Here is an 18,277-nt window from a genome sequence, read left to right as displayed (position 1 = left end):
TCGATGTCGGGATCATCCAAGTTCGATTTTGTTTGCTGTCATCAGCATCAGCAAGAACATCGACAGCAAGCAAACACTTACCAACAAGACTTCAAGAATACTCAAAGTCCAACAAGCCTTCATCAACCAACAACAATTTCCAACAACCAACCAACCAACCAACCGTTCGAATACTTCTCCCGAACCACCAACCGTACGTATCACCATGTGTTTCACTCCCACTACCGCCATGTGCAAAAGCACCAAGCGCACCTTCTCCTCCATCTCCGACGAAGACTCTTCTTCCCAGGGAGCTACCAAACGCACCTGCCTTCCAACTGACAACGCCAGCCATCTTGGTCCTCTCGCTCTCAACTCCCCTCCCAAGTTTGCTCCCATGCGTCCCCTCCCCTCCATCTGGCCTTGGAACTTGGACACTGACAACGACGCAGACGCTCCGCTCCCTCCTCCTCCTTCTATCACCAGCCGCATCCCGCCGTTCCACACCCACAGCTCTTCGCACTGTGGAAACCATGCCCGCGAGCATTCCTTCCCGTCTGTGTCTTCGTCAGGCAAGAAGCTCAACAAGAGCACAAGAGTAGGTACTCTTTGCTCCTTCTGCTTTGGTCCGTACAAGCAGGGTGATCTCCACCAGCTTCCTTGCGGACACTTCACTTGTTTGTCTTGTCTCGAGGAGAGGGTTAGACAGATCCCGAGCTACATGGCCGTTAACGCTCAGCAGATCAACGAGACTGTAGCCAAGCTGCGCGATATCATGGAGTATCTCGGTACCGTTACCGAGACTGATCCTCTGGCTGATACGGTCAGACAATACTGGGTCGATGAGTTCGGCACCCTCCGCCAAGATCTGGCGATGCTGACGAATTTGTCTTGCCAGTATTGTCTGGTGCATATCCAGCCGTCGCGGTCCATGACTTGTCTGTCGCCCGAGATGTCCAAGGTGTTGTGGTTGACCGAGGAGTGGTTAGTTGATGAAGATAGGATGGTCTGTGGATGGCCGGATTGTAGGGGGTACATCCCTAGTTGGTGTACCTACCTCTTTGTTGGGGAGAAGGAGGTAAGTGACCCGGAGGTTGCGGACGGGAGGCGGTGGTGGTGCCCGAACTGCAAGGGCAACTCGTTTGAGGCTGAGGAGGGGATGAACCCGGGGAGGTAAGTTGGTCAAGGGTATTCGGAGTGTACGAGGATTGTCGAGTTTTTGTTTGCTTGGTGCGTGTGCGCTTTGATTATGGCTTCCTATAGTGTGTCGAGTTCGTTAGTTGGATAATACAGTGATTTGAATAATTGAAAGATATTTTCTACAAACTGATGCGGTGATTGTGATCAATGGACCTGCGGCGGCGTGTTGATTCCACTGTGAATGAGATGTGATTATATCTTTGTGTGCTCTGACATTGGGCCAATGCTGTTAGTGACATACCAGTGGCCGCCCAGCCGACTGGAGTAACGTCGTATTCTGGGTTGCAGGCGCAATCGATTGATGATGAAGCCCGGCGAGGGCGGAGTGACTGTGGGAGATTGAACAAGGCATCCCGCACATTTCAGAAAGATGTAAAAGGCGCGATCGAGAAGAGTTTCTTTGGTTGCTACTTGTCTTGCGAAAGAAGAAGGAAAGCAAAAGGAAAGGAAGGAGAATGGAAGACGCTGTGTCGGAGAGAGACCCAAGCGCCACCACATTTCTGCCGCGGCAGTCACTGCCATCAAGAGCTCCATTTCACTTCCTTCTTTTGACATCCATTGCTTTCTTGGCCCTCAAAGCAAAATGAAAGGCAGTGAAGTTAGGTACCCAACAGTCCCGAAAACGCCGTATTGTATCCCAGACGGAGTCTCAGACAAGCAGTCCAACAACCAACAAAGCCCAAACTCCCACTCCAAGCAGTGTGGTTGTCCTACTACCACCGACAGAAATCCTTGAACCTGCCCCCGAGTCCGAGTGGTGGAACTTTACATTTACTTGGTGACTATGCACAAATGCATCATCTTGGATGTCACCTTTATCCTTGACGCAGGACCTCATCATTTCTCCCACGGCCGCCGTGTCCGTCGTCACGAGGTTGCCGTTCAGCTTGGAGTTGGAAATGATCGAGTCTGGGATCAAGCACCACAAGACGCAATCTTTGAATATGCCCTCACCATAGATATGGACCTTGTTGGGCGCGCAGCATTCGTTCATACCCGTCAAGGACTCGTTCCAGTTCGGGAGGGCGAAGAAGGTGCTGTGCAGGGGCATGCCCAAGTTTCCGGGGAGGGAATTGCGTGGGCAGATGGTGCCGTTGGGTAACAGATAATCTATGGTAGGGTTTGATGGAGTTTGCTTTTAGCCTCATGGAAGTCAGCGGATCGTGATAGTTGTCGAGGTTGAATAAAGCAAGTTTGACTCAGAGTACAAAGAACTTCGGTGAGCCACATGGAAGTCACAATGCAATCACATACTCTTCAGTGAATCAAAGACATCACCGATTCCTGAATTTCCGCCGTGTTTTAAGTGCGGGCGATGCATTTTCTTCTTCTTTGGTGGCTGTACCTCACAGGGCAGCAGCTGGATTGATCAAGGATAATGTGAAAGAGGTGAAAGAGAGAAAACCACCTTGGGTACAGATTGATGGGCTGGTTAGGAAGAGGACAAATAGTAAAACGCCAAAGGGAACGCCCACCCTAAATACCCAAGGGCAGCCCGAAGAATGGAAACTTTTGGTGTGCTGTGCAAAATATGTGGCCATCTGTCTTGACCAAGTTTATCTTACTTATGTATTCGAACCAAGCGGACATTATCATGTTTGTGCAGTGAAGCTGCATCTTACAAGCCTTCCATTCATGTGCAGCATCGATTATGGTAGGTACCAACATACCGTTACCTCATGTACTGAATCTTGTTTATGTGATAAAATGAAAACCTGGACACTGCCCTGCAGCAACAGTATTGCTCGTGATCAAAATAGACTTCCCTTTTGGTCGACTCCGGCAGGTATTTCAGCACCGGCCGTTACTCCACTATCTCAGTAAGCGCTATGCTTGCAGTACTACAGATAATGCACCATCTAAGTTGAGCATCTGCACCGGGGCCCCTCTTTCCTGATTTGTCACCCGCCCAGGTCGTCACTCAAGTGATAAGACCACAAGCAGAAGCACGAGCACAACCTTAAGCACACAAAACCGCCGTCCAAGAACAAGATATTGCTACGAAAAACGTTCACAGTCAACCCATCAGCTCCAGTAATGATAACTATTCTTGCCCACAGCCGACGACGGAGCAGGTGGGGGAGGGGTGTTTTCGCCCCCGTCCACAGACCACAGCGTTGTTTTTCTGATAGAAGAACACACAGCAGCGAGAGATGTTCATCTGGTCCAATAGCATTATCATTACTGTGCGCATAAAAGCGCTACTAAATTCAGAGAAGGCAACCTGGGACTTTATCGCTGTTTGAGATTACCCTCAATACTGTTGAACATCTAAAAGCAAATCCCCCGATCCAAAAAGAACAACGCTGACCTATTCCACGTTTCGTCTTTCCGCTCGCTTCCCCGTGCGCTCAGGAATGTCAATCAACCCAGGCCAGAGGTCTGAGAGGATGGTCTAGTTCGCGTGATAGTGCGGGTAACTTTTACCTATACATCACTCGACTTCACGCGTGTCTCTTCCTCTTCGGACTTCCTTTTATCTTCCAGCTCCCGAATCTCGAGCTGTGTCTTCCTCGCAATTTCCGGCCCCACCACCTTCAACATCTGAGCATTATACTGGTCATACCGTTGACGACGACTTACCTCGTCGTCGTGACACCAAACCATCTCCGTGCCAACGATACCAAAGTAGGGAAGAATCATGGCGTCAGCCACGAGACGGTCCTCCTGGAGGAAGAGCCACTGAATGGCCCACTCCTCTGGCATGGGATTGTTCAACCCCAATGCCGCAGTGTCCCTCAACACCTGGATATCCTCGTGCACCGGGCGCTTCCAGGACAGGCAGTCCATGTCGTCAGGCGATTCGGGGCCTCCGTTGTAAAAGTGGACAAGGGTGGTCGCGGTGGATTTGTCGAAGAAGGACTGCAAGAGTTCGTCGTGGGTAGCGTCATGGTTGCAGTCCAGAATTCCGTAAGGGGTCTGGCTATAGGCTGGAAGGAGGTGATATGGCTGGTAAGGCTTGCTGGGGCCGCAAAGGGGGATCTGGGTCGTGTTTGGTTGAGTCATGTTCTCGGAAAGACCAGACGAGATGTGCGAAGTGGTGTGATTCCTCCCTTGCCAGAGGTCCAGAAGGCACCAGGCGTTCATAATAATGCGTAAGAAAAGAAGAAAACGGTCAATTTTCTGTTCTCTACGCCTGTTTGTACCTCTGGTATCCTCTCGTGGGTCGGCATGGGTTTCGGCGACGGCATGGGATTCAAGGACGGCAGCCGGGGCGGCGGATGGCAGAAACTCGTTAGACAGGAGAATTTCGTCATCGTCATCGCCGCCGGCATATTCAGACCCAGAGACAGGAGTAGTTACGATCGAGTACGCATCATCCGAATCGCCGGAATGTTCGATATTTGGCATCTCGTATTTGTCGAGGTCGATGGGGGAAGCCATCGGGGGCTTATGGGGTTGATGGGGATGTAAATTCATAGCGAACGTTGTCGGGTTTCTGTGGATATCTTTGTGTTGGCTTGTTGAGAGCTGGAAAGGGGGTATGCAAGTAAAGGGTACGGACGGCAGCATGCTTACGGATCGGGGACTGGAGATGTAGAATATCACTGTTTGGGTTGTGATGGCATGTATGTGGTACTGTCAGAGTAATGTGATGACTGGAGAAAGAAGATGAATAGGTTGGGAGAAAGGTAGAAGCAAGAAGGGAATGGGTAGCCACCTGGAAGAGATATTTATTCTAAACAAATTGGAAAAGTCTGTCTGAATAAATCCCCAGGCAGAGAATAGAAGTTCGTGCAGAAACATACAGTCGTCGATGCAGTCCGCAGCAAGCCCGACACCTGCACCATTTTGTGGTCGGCAGTCCGGATCAAGAGAGCGTAGATGGACACTGAATCCATGTGCAACTGCAGAGGACAGAGAGGCGCCGTCCACACATGACTTGACAAGATCGCGGTGGAAGCAACAGGCGAAAGGTCCAACAACGTCTTTTGACCGGACGGGAGAATTGGATTGAGCAGCGAACAGGTTGGATACGAACATGTCTGGGGAAGAATGTCCAATCCCGAGAGGTGGAAGTCACCGTGAAACTTGGTTCCAACGCATCCTCGCAACCCTGTCTCCTTCCGAACATCGCTCCTTCCAAACTCGTGGAGAAAACTCTGCTCCAGACGTAAGTAATTTCGATATGGGCGAACTGCCATGACCGAGAAATTGAAGATGCATAATCTCCATACCTACTGTCCTTGGGTTCGCGGCGTTGCGATGCATCGCATCTATGAGGTGCGGAATCAGCGATATGCAGGCAAAAGAAACATCAGGAAAAGGACCATTGCAGCAAGATTATGCCCTGGGAAATGAGACCAATTGGCCCGTTCTAATTACGCGCAGCGCACCGGTTGTTTCAGCAAGCCTTCCATTTTTGGGTAAGTACACTGGCATCTTATGAATCCCATCTAAGCCATCGCGTCTGAAGATTGCCAGACTATCTTCAACGCCTGACAAGAGACATGGACATTCCAAGATGGGGGCCAGATATCCAGAGAATGAGGTCCAAACAGATCAATCATCGAACCCTCCTGGGTCCGGCACCCACTAGCACCGGCTCCCATCATACTCTCAACATCTCCTGCTGCTGCTCTTCACACCTCTTCTCACCCCTTCTCGCTCCAAATCCCTACCACCTCGCCCATACCCCCTCCCTCCTTCCTACCACCACCCTTCAACCAAACGTCGTGACACCACCAACACACGTTTAACCTGCTCCAAGTCCCAAGTCCCTCCTCTCTTCTAACTCCCAGGCTCCTCCTAAGCCTCCTTCTCCGCTTTCTCACTGTATTTCGTAGTTCGACGCGTCGTCGTGTTCACGGTACATCTCATTGCAAATCCTATAACAGCGTACGTGGCATCACAGTATACCTGCGGGCAGTACTTCTACTAATGCTCGGAGCTGGAGGGGTGGTACGGGTCGCAACGGGAGTGGGAGTGGAACGGGGGTCGAGGCTTGCGTTTGGGATCAATGGGATGATGGGTGCTGGTGGCAGTATTAATGTTGATGTTGATAGTTTGATCATAGTGCCGTAGATAAAAAATAGGATGAAGAGGAGGATAGAGTGAAGGACTAGGAGGCAGATTATTTGAGGGGGAGTCAGGTCAAAGGGGGTGTTCCAGGGCCAGGGGGAACGAAGGTTGGAATAATGTTTGGTGGGGGGGGGGGGGGGGGGGGGGGGGGGGGGGGGGGGGGGGGGGGAAGCTGTTGACTTGGTGTCTTGTTTCTTGCCTGTGGGAGTAACGGTATTGTTCTGGTGTTGCGGCTTGGGTGTGGTGTTTGTCTCCATGTTGTCGTGCGAAGGAGCTCGTAGTTGCAAAGGCCGGTTGTTTTGACAATGACGACAGACGAGAGTGTGTAGATCGACTACTTTCTTACGGTTCGCACGTAGATACTGACGAGTAACGAATTCTTGTCTCTCATACCAAAACAGGTCTTTACAATGCGTGCAGGAGTGACGACAGTAGCCGCAGTGACGGGCTCCCTTACCCAGAGGGGGACATTCGTATGTTCCTGACATGTTGTTGGGCAACTATGCGGGATCAAAAGGAATCAGACTAGCCTAAGGGGCGTTCGGGTGCTCGTGTGTTTATACCACATCGTGGGCCTGGTACCAGTTGAGGTGAAACAGAGAGACTGAAGAGCGTAGGCAATGCCAGAAACGCCAGGCAAGGACATGAGTGACCTGCTCATCAGCAAGCAAAGCAAATTTCGTTGATTGATAACACTGATAATGAGCTCCGACAATGGATATTCTGGTTGTTATGTTGAAAGACTCAAACAAAGAAGAAGAAGACGGTATGTACATACATCACATAACCCATAGAGTGCCCTTTCCCCCTTTCCTTCACGCCTAATCCGACGCGCTTTCTGAACCGATTGTACGCTAATCAATCGTACAATGACACCATGACCCCTACTCAGCTGATGCTACTAGAAAGGATCATCATCATCCAAGCCCTGTCCCCATTTCTTTGCTCCTAGCCTTCTGATCCTCTTCTTCTTGGTCGGGCTTCCTGCTGTCATCCCATTCACACCACCTCCTCCGCCCCCCATTGCCTCGCCAAACCCATGATCCATGGCCATATCCTCTTCCTTGTCCCTGTTCTGATCCCTCTTCAACTCCTGGAAGAAATCATCGTCATCATCCGCATAGTTGAGCTGAGCCTTCTTTCTCCGACTGCGACTTGGTGACCTCCGACTGGGCGACTTGTTCTTGTTAGTTGTAGGCTTGGCGGGATTGCTACAAGCCGCCAAAGCCTGTTTTAGCGCTTCGTTCTCCATTTGTAGCCGCTCGTTTTCTTCGCTGAGGGTTTCCATCTGCCGTCGAACCTCCCTGCTCTCCGTTGTCCTCGTTTCCACCAGCGTTGTGTCCCCATGCTCTTTCCTGGGGCTGTCAACGTCCATATCCATGTCGACATCTCCATCAGCCTCCACCATCCGCTCAAAGACCCCCCATTTCCCCCTCCAAAACTCTTCGCCCCTTTCTCTTTCCCCGTCGACAATTGTCTTCCATCTGTTCACCTCCAATTCTAACCTCTTTTCGAACTCCTCTGCGCAATCTTCACGGATCGCCTGCTCCAGTTCGACCATCTTGTCTTCCATGCTCAACAGATGCGCTTCTGCTTGTTCCCGTAGGCTGCGTTCAGAGTCGAGGGCGTGCCGAAGGTAGGTGAGGTCTTCTTGTAAACGAGAGATCTCAAGGGCGGCGGATTCGAGAGTTTGTTGGAAGGAGAGATACTGGTGATTAGGGCTGCCGATGGGTGGCAAAGAGCTGGAAAAGGAGTTGGAGGGCGGGAATGTGGGCGGCTGACGAGGAACCGTAACCTCTTTCGCTAGAGCAGAGTAGCGAAGGATTTGCGAAGTGGCGTTAAAGTCACCGTGAGGGTCGGCGGTGACTATCATTATCCCTTTCTGGGGGTTTCGATGCTGTTGTTGGTTGTTGGCGTTGGGAAACGAGTTGGTGAAGAGCAACTCGGTCAATTTGCACCGGCGGATTAGACCTAGATTTGCCTGTGTGTTGTTAGTATCTCCTTTCATCAAGCTCTTTGGACGAGGGCATACCTTTTCTTTCCCACCTGCCACCTGCATCTGCAAGCACTGCCCCAGATACATCAAGCTCTCGTTGATCTTGCCCGCCTCCGCCAACGTGTGTCCGACTGTCTTTGCGTCTCTGGCCCTCTCGCTGCCCGCAAGATCTACGATCGTCAACGAATTACCCGCCCATCCTGCGCCTCCATACCATCCAGTGTGCTGCCCACCAAGCGAAAACCTCTTTTTCACTTCCACCACGAAGAACCCGTGACTCCGTGAACTCTGCGTATTACTCTCCGTCCCCGCCACCCTTCTCTCTTGCAAACCCGCTTCCAAGACCATCAACGCCTGGTCGAGGCTGCCGCAAGCCACCTTTCGTAGTCCGGCCACCACTTTTCGGTCCGGCGAAAGTTCGGTAGGTTTGAACGGCAACGGTCGACGGCGGTATTCTTTGGTGGCGGCAGATTTCACAGGTGGAGAGAGGAGATCAAAGATGCGGTCGTTATAGACTTCGTACATGGATATGACGATGGCGTACTCGGCCGAGTTGTCGCATGGGACGTTTAGATGGGTGATATCCGGGTTTTGTGGAAGGGCGGAAGGGCGAAAGCGGCGTGGAGTAGACGAATCGTTCTGTTGAAGGTTAGAAGGTCTGGTTGCGAAACGTAAGGAAGAGGTAGCTGTGAAATGAGGAAGAGTTGCAGAAGAGACAGCAGGGCGAAGGTGCTGCTGCTTAGTAGGAGAAGCGCCAACCCGCTGGGGTTGGTAGGCTGGAAGTCGACTACCTCGTTGAGGAGATGGGGAGTCGCCGGGCTTGTGACCAAATCCACTCGGACTTGGGCACGGAAGCCTGCTTGTGGTTGTCTGCGTGGGAGTTACGGTTCCAGCCCGACTAGGAGGCGTGAAGAACACCGTTGACTCGTCTTGTTCTTGTTCTGGTTCCTCGGGAACGATTAATCGGATACTGGCCGACCGCTGGGCTTGTTGAAAAGGTCCAGCAGGTGTTCTTGCACCAAACTGGTGCGCGATAGAAGAAGTAGAAGAGGTCCGACAAATGGGCTTGTCTGTTGGAAATCGAGAAGAGACAGAAGCGAAAGGTCGTACTTGTAAAGGTGTTGATCGGCCATTGCCACTTCCACGCAGGAAGGATGTTGTCGGATCTGTGCTATAGACCGACTCGAGGTAGGCAGTGGCCGGGAGTATGGTGGCTTCTGACGGATCGGATGCGCTGAGGGACTGTTCGAGGTTTGGGTATATAGAGGGATCAAGGACGCGGTGGCCGAGGGAACGGTAGATGAGGTCGAGAGACATTTGGGTTAAGCCACGCTGGGTTCGTGTTCCAAGCATGGTGTGTGTCTGCGGGTGTTCTATTGTCAGCATATGTCGTCATCTGTCGGCTCGGTGTGGTGGACAAACCTTTCCAGACCCCGTCACTCCCAGCGTCGCCAACAAAGCATCCGTTCCATCGCCATAGGGAGCAAGGACACCCTCGACAAGGCTGGCAACCCCAGTACAGTGAAAGACATCAAGCTGTGTGGCATCTTCTTCAAAGACCTGGGTGAAAGCGAACTTTTCGCTTGCTCGACGTCTATCGGCTGGCGGGTTTAATGTGATATGCTTGGGTGCACTCTCGCCTGGTCCTGGGGGATCAACATCTAGGAATCGATCGCCAGAGGTCGCTACAGTGTTGGCTGGGCGCAGTCGAAGGTACACCTCGAACAGGCTGTGTGACGTTTGTTGGGTGTCCATGCTGTCCGCGTTGGAATGTGCGGGTTTAGGTTGTGTAAGGGAAAGGGATGTTGCGCCGCATTCGAAGACAACGGATGCGTGGTGGAGGGGTTGTTGACTTTCACGGTCCGTAGTACTGTACTTCAAGATGGTACACGTGGTCGCGATTGTTTGTCGCGTTCTGGTGGCTTGTCGTGACTGATATTCGCTGATTGACAAGGGCGTAGTCCACAGATTGGCAAAGTCAACTGCAAGTCATCATCCTGGACACGGCAAAGCAAATTGTCGGACCAACCAGCTAGGTTTGGGAAAAGTGTTTACGGGGGGAATTGGAAGAAGCAAGGCACACAATGAACCCAGTTCCCGTAGCAACCACGATAAGATAAGAATGGTTAGGCTGGGTTGTTTGCCTGCCGGTTGCAACCTGCAAGTCATTTTGTTACGTACGGGGTCATGAATGTGGGGTAAGAAACCCACCATTGAGCGCACAGACCACATCGTCTCCTCTCGCTTGCATTGACCGATCTTCTTTTCCATCTTTCTCATGAACCAGCGCCAACCGGAACCGGAAGGAGAACAAGAACACCGTGACTGAGAACAGAGTTCTGGCCATAACAACAAAAGCACAAACGACGAAAGGCGATGATGGATGGATCCGCTCCATTGCAGAATATCAAATCCACTCCTCAAAACGGTCCAATCGACTGGTATCACCAGGATCGATCACTGCGGGCAACGAACAGGGTCAACGTCACGGTGGAGACTCAACCATGGCACAAACTGGGTCCCTAGGTAGTGTAGGTCTGGCGCAAAAAGCCTGCAGTCAGACGTGCAGCAGAGAGACGATATCAGAAGCGAAGGGAGGCGCCCTGACGAGTACCAGCAAGGTCAGCGAACAACGTTGAATCGTTCAGTTATCAAAAGAGCTTGCGACACAGGATGATGACATTCCCAATTTCCAAAGTCTGCCTATGTAGGCAGTGCGAAGGGAAGTGCTGGTCGGTTTGCGCATGGCATCATCCCCGATCACGAGTCCCATCTTGAATGCCGGGCCGTCAAGGTTCGTGCAGCTTTTTGAGAGAAAAAGACAGGTCGGAGGTCTTTTCATGCATCCGGAGCAGAGCACCATGGTTGTGACCCAAGTGTGTGATGCCGTTCCAGACCCAAGGCCATGGGATTTTTAAGATTCTGACTCTGCCAGATACCTTTGAAGGAAGTCAAAGGCGATATCAAACTCGTGGGGTTCTTCATGGAACGGCCGGGCCTCCGTCTGCCATCTGGACCCTCAAATGCAGTGGACCAGAAAATCTGCGCTGGCGTCTCATGCATGCACTTCAAGTCTCCCTGGGCTCCTGCCGTACGACGCCTGCCTCTGTTTGCCGTAGCGCTGTACAAGCCGGGGCCGAAAAATACCCAGCGGATTTCGAGTCATGACGACGAGGAAACGCAAGCTTTCAACAAATGGAGCCAGCCTCGGTCTGTTTGATATCAAGGCCTCGAGCGTCGTCGAGATGCCGACGTCCGCCATGGTAAAGACGAGAGGCCATCTCCATGAATAATTATGAAAATGAAAATTGGCATCACCAATCACCGTTCAGGAGGGTGAGATTTTGTGTCCCCCTTCCACGTTTGAGTAACTACGGGAGGCCATGGTATTGGCTGAAACAGACGATCGTGGGAAGGACAAGTCTCGATGACTCCTTCGGTGAAGGACTGCAAAACATAACAGGTATTGAACAACATGGCCAAATGATAGGCCCGCCGCTTGTGATATCTGGAAGGCGGAACATCAACAGAAGCAAAGAAGGGAAAGCTTTTCAAGGTTGAAACTTCATTTTTTGCCTCGATGTCACGGAGTACTCCGATGTCCTTCTTCGAGCTGTACAAGTACCACGCCAGCTGGCAGCCGACAGAAGATGTAAGAAGCAGGCAACCTTTTTGCAAACGGAGAATGAGGGGCAGCAACAACCTTTTCAACTCTCATGTTCAGCCATGATTGTCATTCACCATGTGCCTAATGCTACAGAAACACCATGCGACGACGACATGATTCACTCGGGTCGTCATTCGATTCATTCGAGAATAACAAGCTGTGCAGGTCTGCCATCGCTTGCACCGCAATTTGAGCACGTAGCAACGCAGTGATGATGGTAGCGAAGGAGAACATCTTGGATGCGGGGAACCTTGACTTTTTGAGTTCGAGGGTGTGTCGCAATTCGCGGATCGCGGAGCCTCAAATTCCCCCTCGGCTCCCCTGTTGAGAATAGCGCTGGTCGGCTGCGGCGACAATAATATCGTTTGTTGTCTCGGGAAGCGACGGTCCCCTTTTTTTGAAGAAATGTGTCGAGTGTCACAACTCCCGTCTGGTGTCAGATATCCAAAGAGTAAAATCGCATTTGAGAGAGGCTGATATGTGCTCTTGCCCTCCTGCCATCCCGTCCCTACCACCCAGTTGTTCTTCCCGTCCCGAGACTTTGCAACCTGGCAGCCAACCCAAAAGAGCGGTGACAAGTCTCCGTATTCATGGAAGTTCGATACATAGATAAGACTCTCGACGGTACAACTCAACACGTGCATTCTCCCCATCACCCATTTGCAACGAAAACAAGAGGTGAGGTCGGAAAGAGGAGATGACAGCGTGGGGTCTGCTTGCTTGTCACGTACCTTCCGTGAAATTTTAGCTTGTTCCACTTGATGCACTTGCCTGATTCCTGATGCGCTCTAGCCTGGTTTAGCGTCTCTGCTGCCATTTGATTCCGCCTGAGCAGCTGCCAGATGGTGAATTGGCGTCGTTATTAGCGTGCAAAGGTCCGACCAACCGGGCCGCGACAAGTGCCAAATTGAGGGAGAACGGTACGTACCTTTTTGAGAATGGAACGCACGACATTGAATTCACTGAAGCTGCCCCACGATCTTGGTCTGGTGGAACCAACGGCACCCAATTGAACCAATCAGAAGCCCAAAATAGAGAGTCAAAACTAATCAGTACGGTTCGTTACCTGCCGTTACAGCAGTTGAGAGTGAATGGTTACGAGGGAACAGCGGGAAGCAAAAAAAGTTTCCCTTGCGCTTTTGCAGCAGTGGCTGACGACGGACGGGCTCCCCTCCTCTCTCGCCTCCTCTTTTCCCTTTTTTTTCCCTTTTCAACACATCCCAACCACAACAACCACAACCACCAATCCCCAACCAAGCAAAAAAGACAACGAAGTCGCCCTCACAACCCCACCAGCATACATAAACTAGCTTCAGTCGAGATTTTTCAAGATGCCTTCGGCCGTCGTTGAGCTCTAAGCGCCCACTGCGGGTGCCATCCACAGCGCCCGCAGTCCAGCAGCCTCAACGAGAGAGTCCAGATCTCCCCACTATCCCTGCCCTCCCTACCCATACCACTCGACTATCAGAAGCTATCCAGGCTTTTTCTCAACCTCGAAAAAGGCCTCTTCCCTGCACAGCATCTGCAAATACCGCGACAGGGCATAGGACAGGCAGTGTCCCAGTGCAGGATTTGGGAAGAAGTGGCTAATACCACCTAGCAAAAATCAACTACTACAACACATCATCATATTGCAAAGACAACATCAGATCAACACTACCAAAAAGACAAAAGGACACAAATATAGTCCAGAACTCCAGACGACCCCGAAGAGAGGAGCATACCCCGTCTTCTCCACTGGCCCACCTGACGATTCCATACTGCCACCCGCCGATTTCTACCGTCACAAAGTCACTCCATCCCCACCTCAAATCCGACCCCGTCTCTTGTCTCGCTGCTCTCTGCTGTTCTTGGGATCCTCGACAGACCACCAACCAAAAAGACCCTCGACAGCTCCAACTGACAGCGTCCAAGTATACCTACACGGATTTAAGAAGGACTCGATTGGGCAACCCGAGACCAAAGAAGATCATCTCGGATCTTAGCTCCGCGCACGGTTCACCGCCGCTTGCATCATACCAACCACCACCCACAACCACCTAAACAGACCCCCGGTCATCCAGTCCCCCACCATGTCTCGGACGACCATCAAACTAAAAAACCCGCGTATGCCTCTCAAGGCTACCAAGCGTCGGGTTTCCGTCTCCTCCGACTCTTCTTCCTCCCTCGACCTGTCCGACGATGAAGGCTACTCGGCCGTCGAGGACCTCAGCGAGAGCGAAGATGACGAGGACAATGTCATGGCGGCCGAGGAGGAGCACCTCTTGACGCGAGCTTCCCGCAAGCGTCCATTGGACAACACCCCTCGGCCGCAAGTCATTGCTCAGGAGGAAGACCAAGATGCCGACGAGGAAGACGAAGAGGAGGAGGACCAATATGAACAGAACGAAGACGGTGACGACGAAGATGAGGACGACGACGAGCCCGAGGACGACGACGACAATAATCCTACTGACGAGAACGAGAGTTGGGGCGGTCTGTCGGAACCGGAAGAGGCCACGTTAATCGAACAAGTCCCCGAACCCTCAATCGAGACCGAGGTCAGTGTCAAACGTCACGTTCGCTTTGCCGGCATTCCTGACGACGAGAGCGACTCGGACTCGACAACTACCGAGACCGAGTCCAATGCCGACTTGTTTCCCGATATCTTTGTTGACCGCAACGAGCTGGATCCCGGCTTCCGTTGCGAGATCGAACGTGGCAATGAGTCATCCTCGGCTGAATCTTTCTGGGATTACGACGGCAATCCGCAAGAGTTCTTTATGGATTCGGAGGACGAGGTCCAGATCCCGCAAAACATGCTGCTGGGTGCCTCTCTTTTGCCTAACCTGACCGTACCCATTCCGACCATTACGCCAGAACTGCCCGACTCTGCTCTCTCCAAAGCTCAAGAGATGGAGCTTGACGGATATGAGAGTGAGTCGATCCAGTCCTTTCGAACTTTGTGCGGAACTAACTCGTCACAGCGGACGGCGAAACAACAGAAGAAGAGGATCCCGAGCCCATCATTCGGAAGAAGCAGGCAGTACGTGTTGAGTCCGCGCCTGTGTCTTCAGAGTCCGAGGCTGATAGGCCATCGCGGTCGCAACGGGGCAAACCTCGCGTGGGCCGTTTCCACCTGGACGGATCCGAGAACAAGCCGATCGCTGTCTTCAACCCCAATTCTCGCAAGATCATGATCTTTAAGAAGGACGAAAAGGCTGCGGATGCGGACTTGGCCGCTGAGGCCATCAATGACATCCCAGCAGCTACTATCGACTACTTGACTCCCCTCCTGACCAACCCCGGTTACCTCATGATGGGCGCCATGGCCTCTTCCAATCCCTTTGGCGACTTTATGAACACACAGCCTTGGGGTCCTGCCGAGGCCTTCTTTCCCATGGACGGCGACTTTTACGCCGAAGTCGATAGTGACGACTCGGAGCTGGGCATGGACCCAGAAGTGGACGAGGGGGAGGCGAAGCTGGACATTGATGATTTCCTGAGATTCGATAACACAGATTCAGAAGACGATGAAGTGCTTGACTTTGACCCGGAGAGCGCCGCCAACTCGCCCACCAAGAAAGACAGCGACAAACAGGAGATGCACCCGTTGCTCAACCACCTGACCAACAACGCGGACGCCGTCGGAGCTTTCCGGCGCAACCAGATCAACCAGCAACTGATTCTCAGCGACCGGGCCACCCAGGAATCGCTTTCGTTCTCGGGACCTTACTACCACGGCACACTGAGAGGTATCAAGACCGGCAGTATGGAGACGGTCACAACACCCATCACCCCCGCCCGCAGGAGGAAAGACAGCTCCATGGTAGGACCCACTCATCTCTTTTTACCCCCTTCTTTTCCTCTTCATCCCTCCTACTTTAATGTCACCCCATCCCCGTGGCGTAAACCCCTGCTGGATTCCTCGCTCAACCAAGTCATTGCACAGAAAAGGAAGGCTCCCACCATCGATCCCAACGGTTCATTCATTGACGACCCGACCACCATGCCTGTGCATAAACGACACCGGAGTAATCTCAGCACTGTCTCGGAGCTTTCGATGGACTCGTTGCCCTTTGCGTAAGGAATCGGCGGGATATGGAATACGGATCTCGGATATGGCTTACGGACTTGACGTGGACCCCGGAACGATACCCAGTGCGACGGATGAGGATATAGCAGCAAGTGTACGGTACTACACATACCCACGATCTCTCTTCCACCGGGAATGACATCGTGTGGGCCTGATTTTCAGGCTACGTACGTGGAAGGACGGCATGGCCCGACGAGTGTTGTGTGTCTGTTTGGACTATGTTATCCGAAAGGCTCAACAATGTCAAGGACGGACAGCAACATCTCGCATGTTGGGACCATCCCTGGCCTCCAGTTGAACGCAGCGCATTCGCAAGGCGTTTATCTGTACGACAGTACTACGACGAATGGTTTTTTTTACGAACGACGACTCGACATAGATCGACTCGATACTACACAGAAGACAACACGGTTTTCCTTTTTGTTACATAGCAAAGTCTTTGCGAGAATACACATTTCCTGAGTGATGATGATTATGGTAGCTGGGTGGTGGTTTCCTTGTTGTTTCGGAAACAAAAGCGATGTTTGGTTTTGCTTTATGATGTTATGATCAAGTATTGACCTTTTCTGCATTCTTTTTGGGAAGATGTTTTGTAGGACATGTGGTTTCAGCTCTGTCATTATGTTTCTGCGGTAAACAAAAGGGACAAAAGTCTGCGGTAGACAAAATTTCTATTGTCAAGACCAAAGAGGGTGGTACTCGTACACAAAAGATACACAAAAGGCCATGGCTAGAGGGATGCGGATGGCATTATGTATTCCCTTTTCTTATGTTTTTCTCTGTCTCCAAGATACCAACTGCTGTTCTGGCTTCGTCTCATTGTCCCTGTTATACATGAAGAGGGATTGGCGAAAGGGCATGGTAGACTTCGCCGGTCCGAACGGATGGACGGACGGATCGATGAGTGATGAGATCGGATAGCGATCGTATACTGTAGTAGAGTTTTGAATGACGATATGGATTTCCTGTTACTATCCACCTTCCGTTCTTCGTATCCTTCTTGTAATATCATAGCCGTTTGTGCCGTCGAAAAGAGGATCTGTTCGTGGTGTCAGCGCAATGGAGAAGAAGGCGGAACCGGTAACGCTGGTGATCACTTACATCAAACACATACACAATCCTTCATAGACACTCAAAAGGCTTCTCGTTCCAGGTGTACCAATCGTATCCTACACCCGACAGAGCGAAAGTTGTGGACTTGAAGGGGGCGCGGATGACCTGGGGGAAGGTTGGGTCGGGACGGGTTTGGTAGCGTTTGGCGTCCATTTTGGCTGTGATATCAGGTAGGTAGCTTTGGATATAGGTTGGATATGCTTTGATGGACACTGACAGCGACAGTCTTTGCGTCGTAGGGGAGGAAAAGAGGGACTCAGCTACTAAATCAGTTGCAGGCGAGGCCCGGCTTCTTGTATGACGGCCGATTACCCCTCAAGGATCAATGTCAAAGGGCCAGGCCCATAAGGGCACATGATTGCCCAACACAGATAACCGGAGAGATGAAAGACAATTGCAAGAACGCCAAACGCCTAGAAGACCTCCCTAATAGTTCTTGAACATTCGATGCAAACCGTTTGGGTAGGGAATCATGGGGGATGATATTTTGTGGCATAATTTATGGTCAGGGAGGTGCGGGAAAGAACAATGTTTGCACACGGGCTGGGACAATGTGAAGCCATTCGCAGGATGAGATTCCATGAGGACGGGCCATGGAGCAGAAACAAGCCACGTGCATTCCTTACTTCAGGTTGATTGTCTGCATTCCTTACTTCAGGTTGATTGTCCGCATTCCAGTGTCCGGCTTCTCGAACCAGGATTGAAACTGGTTGGTTCATAAGCCTGGAAATGAAAAGATGATATCTACACAGCGAGCGGGTTTCTTCATCGCTTCATCAACACGTGTATCGAAGACCAAGTCCCCCTTTCCACCCAGACAAACATTCAATCGCCCATCCTCTGCCATTCACAATGGCTCGCATACTAAGAACTTTCTTCTGCCCTCTTCTTTTCATGCCTCTATGGCATTTACGAACTCAGTTACTGTGGAAGTTGGTTCGGTTCTTGCTTCCGCTTCGAAGTTCCATGTCCTTGGCGGGTTGGCGATGCATCGGCTCCAGCTCGGGATGCTTCGAGGGGTCGCTGGCCACTCTACGATAACTCCGCAGCCACGACAGCTACAGCCCTATTAACCCAGAAACCAATGGAGCAGATCATGACCAGCCTTCCGGACAGATTTTTGAAGGTCTAATTTGGAAACGTAGGAGAAGCCGACATCCCAAAAACCACCTCATCGCCCCCTTTTCCCCATAGCCAACCCTACCTTAACTACAAGAACCACTGA

The 18,277-nt window shown here is 51.7% G+C and overlaps 5 protein-coding genes across 5 annotated transcripts; 2 read left to right on the top strand and 3 right to left on the bottom strand.

Moving 5' to 3' along the window:
* Positions 1-205: 205 nt before the first annotated feature.
* SMAC4_07152 (uncharacterized protein) lies at positions 206-1,323 on the top strand (the record flags this gene model as incomplete). Its single annotated transcript, XM_003347248.2, has 1 exon — positions 206-1,323. The coding sequence occupies one exon, from the start codon at positions 206-208 to the stop codon at positions 1,154-1,156; it is 951 nt and encodes a 316-aa protein (XP_003347296.1). The 3' UTR covers positions 1,157-1,323.
* A 505-nt stretch (positions 1,324-1,828) lies between these two features.
* SMAC4_13426 (uncharacterized protein) lies at positions 1,829-2,230 on the bottom strand (the record flags this gene model as incomplete). The annotated part of the gene is made up of 1 exon (XM_066091407.1): positions 1,829-2,230. The coding sequence occupies one exon, from the start codon at positions 2,228-2,230 to the stop codon at positions 1,829-1,831; it is 402 nt and encodes a 133-aa protein (XP_065946352.1).
* A 1,376-nt stretch (positions 2,231-3,606) lies between these two features.
* On the bottom strand, positions 3,607-4,844 carry SMAC4_07151 (uncharacterized protein; the record flags this gene model as incomplete). Its single annotated transcript, XM_003347247.3, has 1 exon — positions 3,607-4,844. The coding sequence occupies exon 1, from the start codon at positions 4,690-4,692 to the stop codon at positions 3,607-3,609; it is 1,086 nt and encodes a 361-aa protein (XP_003347295.2). The 5' UTR covers positions 4,693-4,844.
* Positions 4,845-6,898: 2,054 nt separating this feature from the next.
* SMAC4_07150 (uncharacterized protein) lies at positions 6,899-11,751 on the bottom strand. Its single transcript, XM_003347246.2, has 3 exons — positions 9,620-11,751; positions 8,234-9,559; positions 6,899-8,182 (listed from the first exon to the last, which is right to left on the bottom strand). Exons 1-3 carry the CDS (start codon positions 9,950-9,952, stop codon positions 7,103-7,105), a joined length of 2,739 nt encoding a protein of 912 aa, XP_003347294.1. The 5' UTR covers positions 9,953-11,751; the 3' UTR covers positions 6,899-7,102.
* A 1,334-nt stretch (positions 11,752-13,085) lies between these two features.
* SMAC4_07149 (uncharacterized protein) lies at positions 13,086-16,907 on the top strand. The gene is made up of 2 exons (XM_003347245.2): positions 13,086-14,780; positions 14,831-16,907. The coding sequence occupies exons 1-2, from the start codon at positions 13,937-13,939 to the stop codon at positions 15,928-15,930; spliced, it is 1,944 nt and encodes a 647-aa protein (XP_003347293.1). The 5' UTR covers positions 13,086-13,936; the 3' UTR covers positions 15,931-16,907.
* The last annotated feature ends 1,370 nt before the right edge of the window (positions 16,908-18,277 follow it).

Source organism: Sordaria macrospora, chromosome 3 (genome assembly GCF_033870435.1).
Source record: "Sordaria macrospora chromosome 3, complete sequence".
NCBI lineage: Eukaryota > Fungi > Ascomycota > Sordariomycetes > Sordariales > Sordariaceae > Sordaria > Sordaria macrospora.
This window is presented reverse-complemented; position numbering and strand designations above follow the sequence as displayed.

What these genes read in the sequence shown, in the direction of transcription:
- SMAC4_07150 (XM_003347246.2), bottom strand. Translation starts at nt 9,952, where the DNA reads ATGGACACCCAACAAACGTCACACAGCCTGTTCGAGGTGTACCTTCGA. An exon ending in GAGTGACGGGGTCTGGAAAG is followed by an intron (nt 9,560 to 9,619) that starts GTTTGTCCACCA and finishes GAACACCCGCAG; the next exon opens with ACACACACCATGCTTGGAAC. An exon ending in TGGCAGGTGGGAAAGAAAAG is followed by an intron (nt 8,183 to 8,233) that starts GTATGCCCTCGT and finishes AACAACACACAG; the next exon opens with GCAAATCTAGGTCTAATCCG.
- SMAC4_07149 (XM_003347245.2), top strand. Translation starts at nt 13,937, where the DNA reads ATGTCTCGGACGACCATCAAACTAAAAAACCCGCGTATGCCTCTCAAG. An exon ending in GGAGCTTGACGGATATGAGA is followed by an intron (nt 14,781 to 14,830) that starts GTGAGTCGATCC and finishes AACTCGTCACAG; the next exon opens with CGGACGGCGAAACAACAGAA.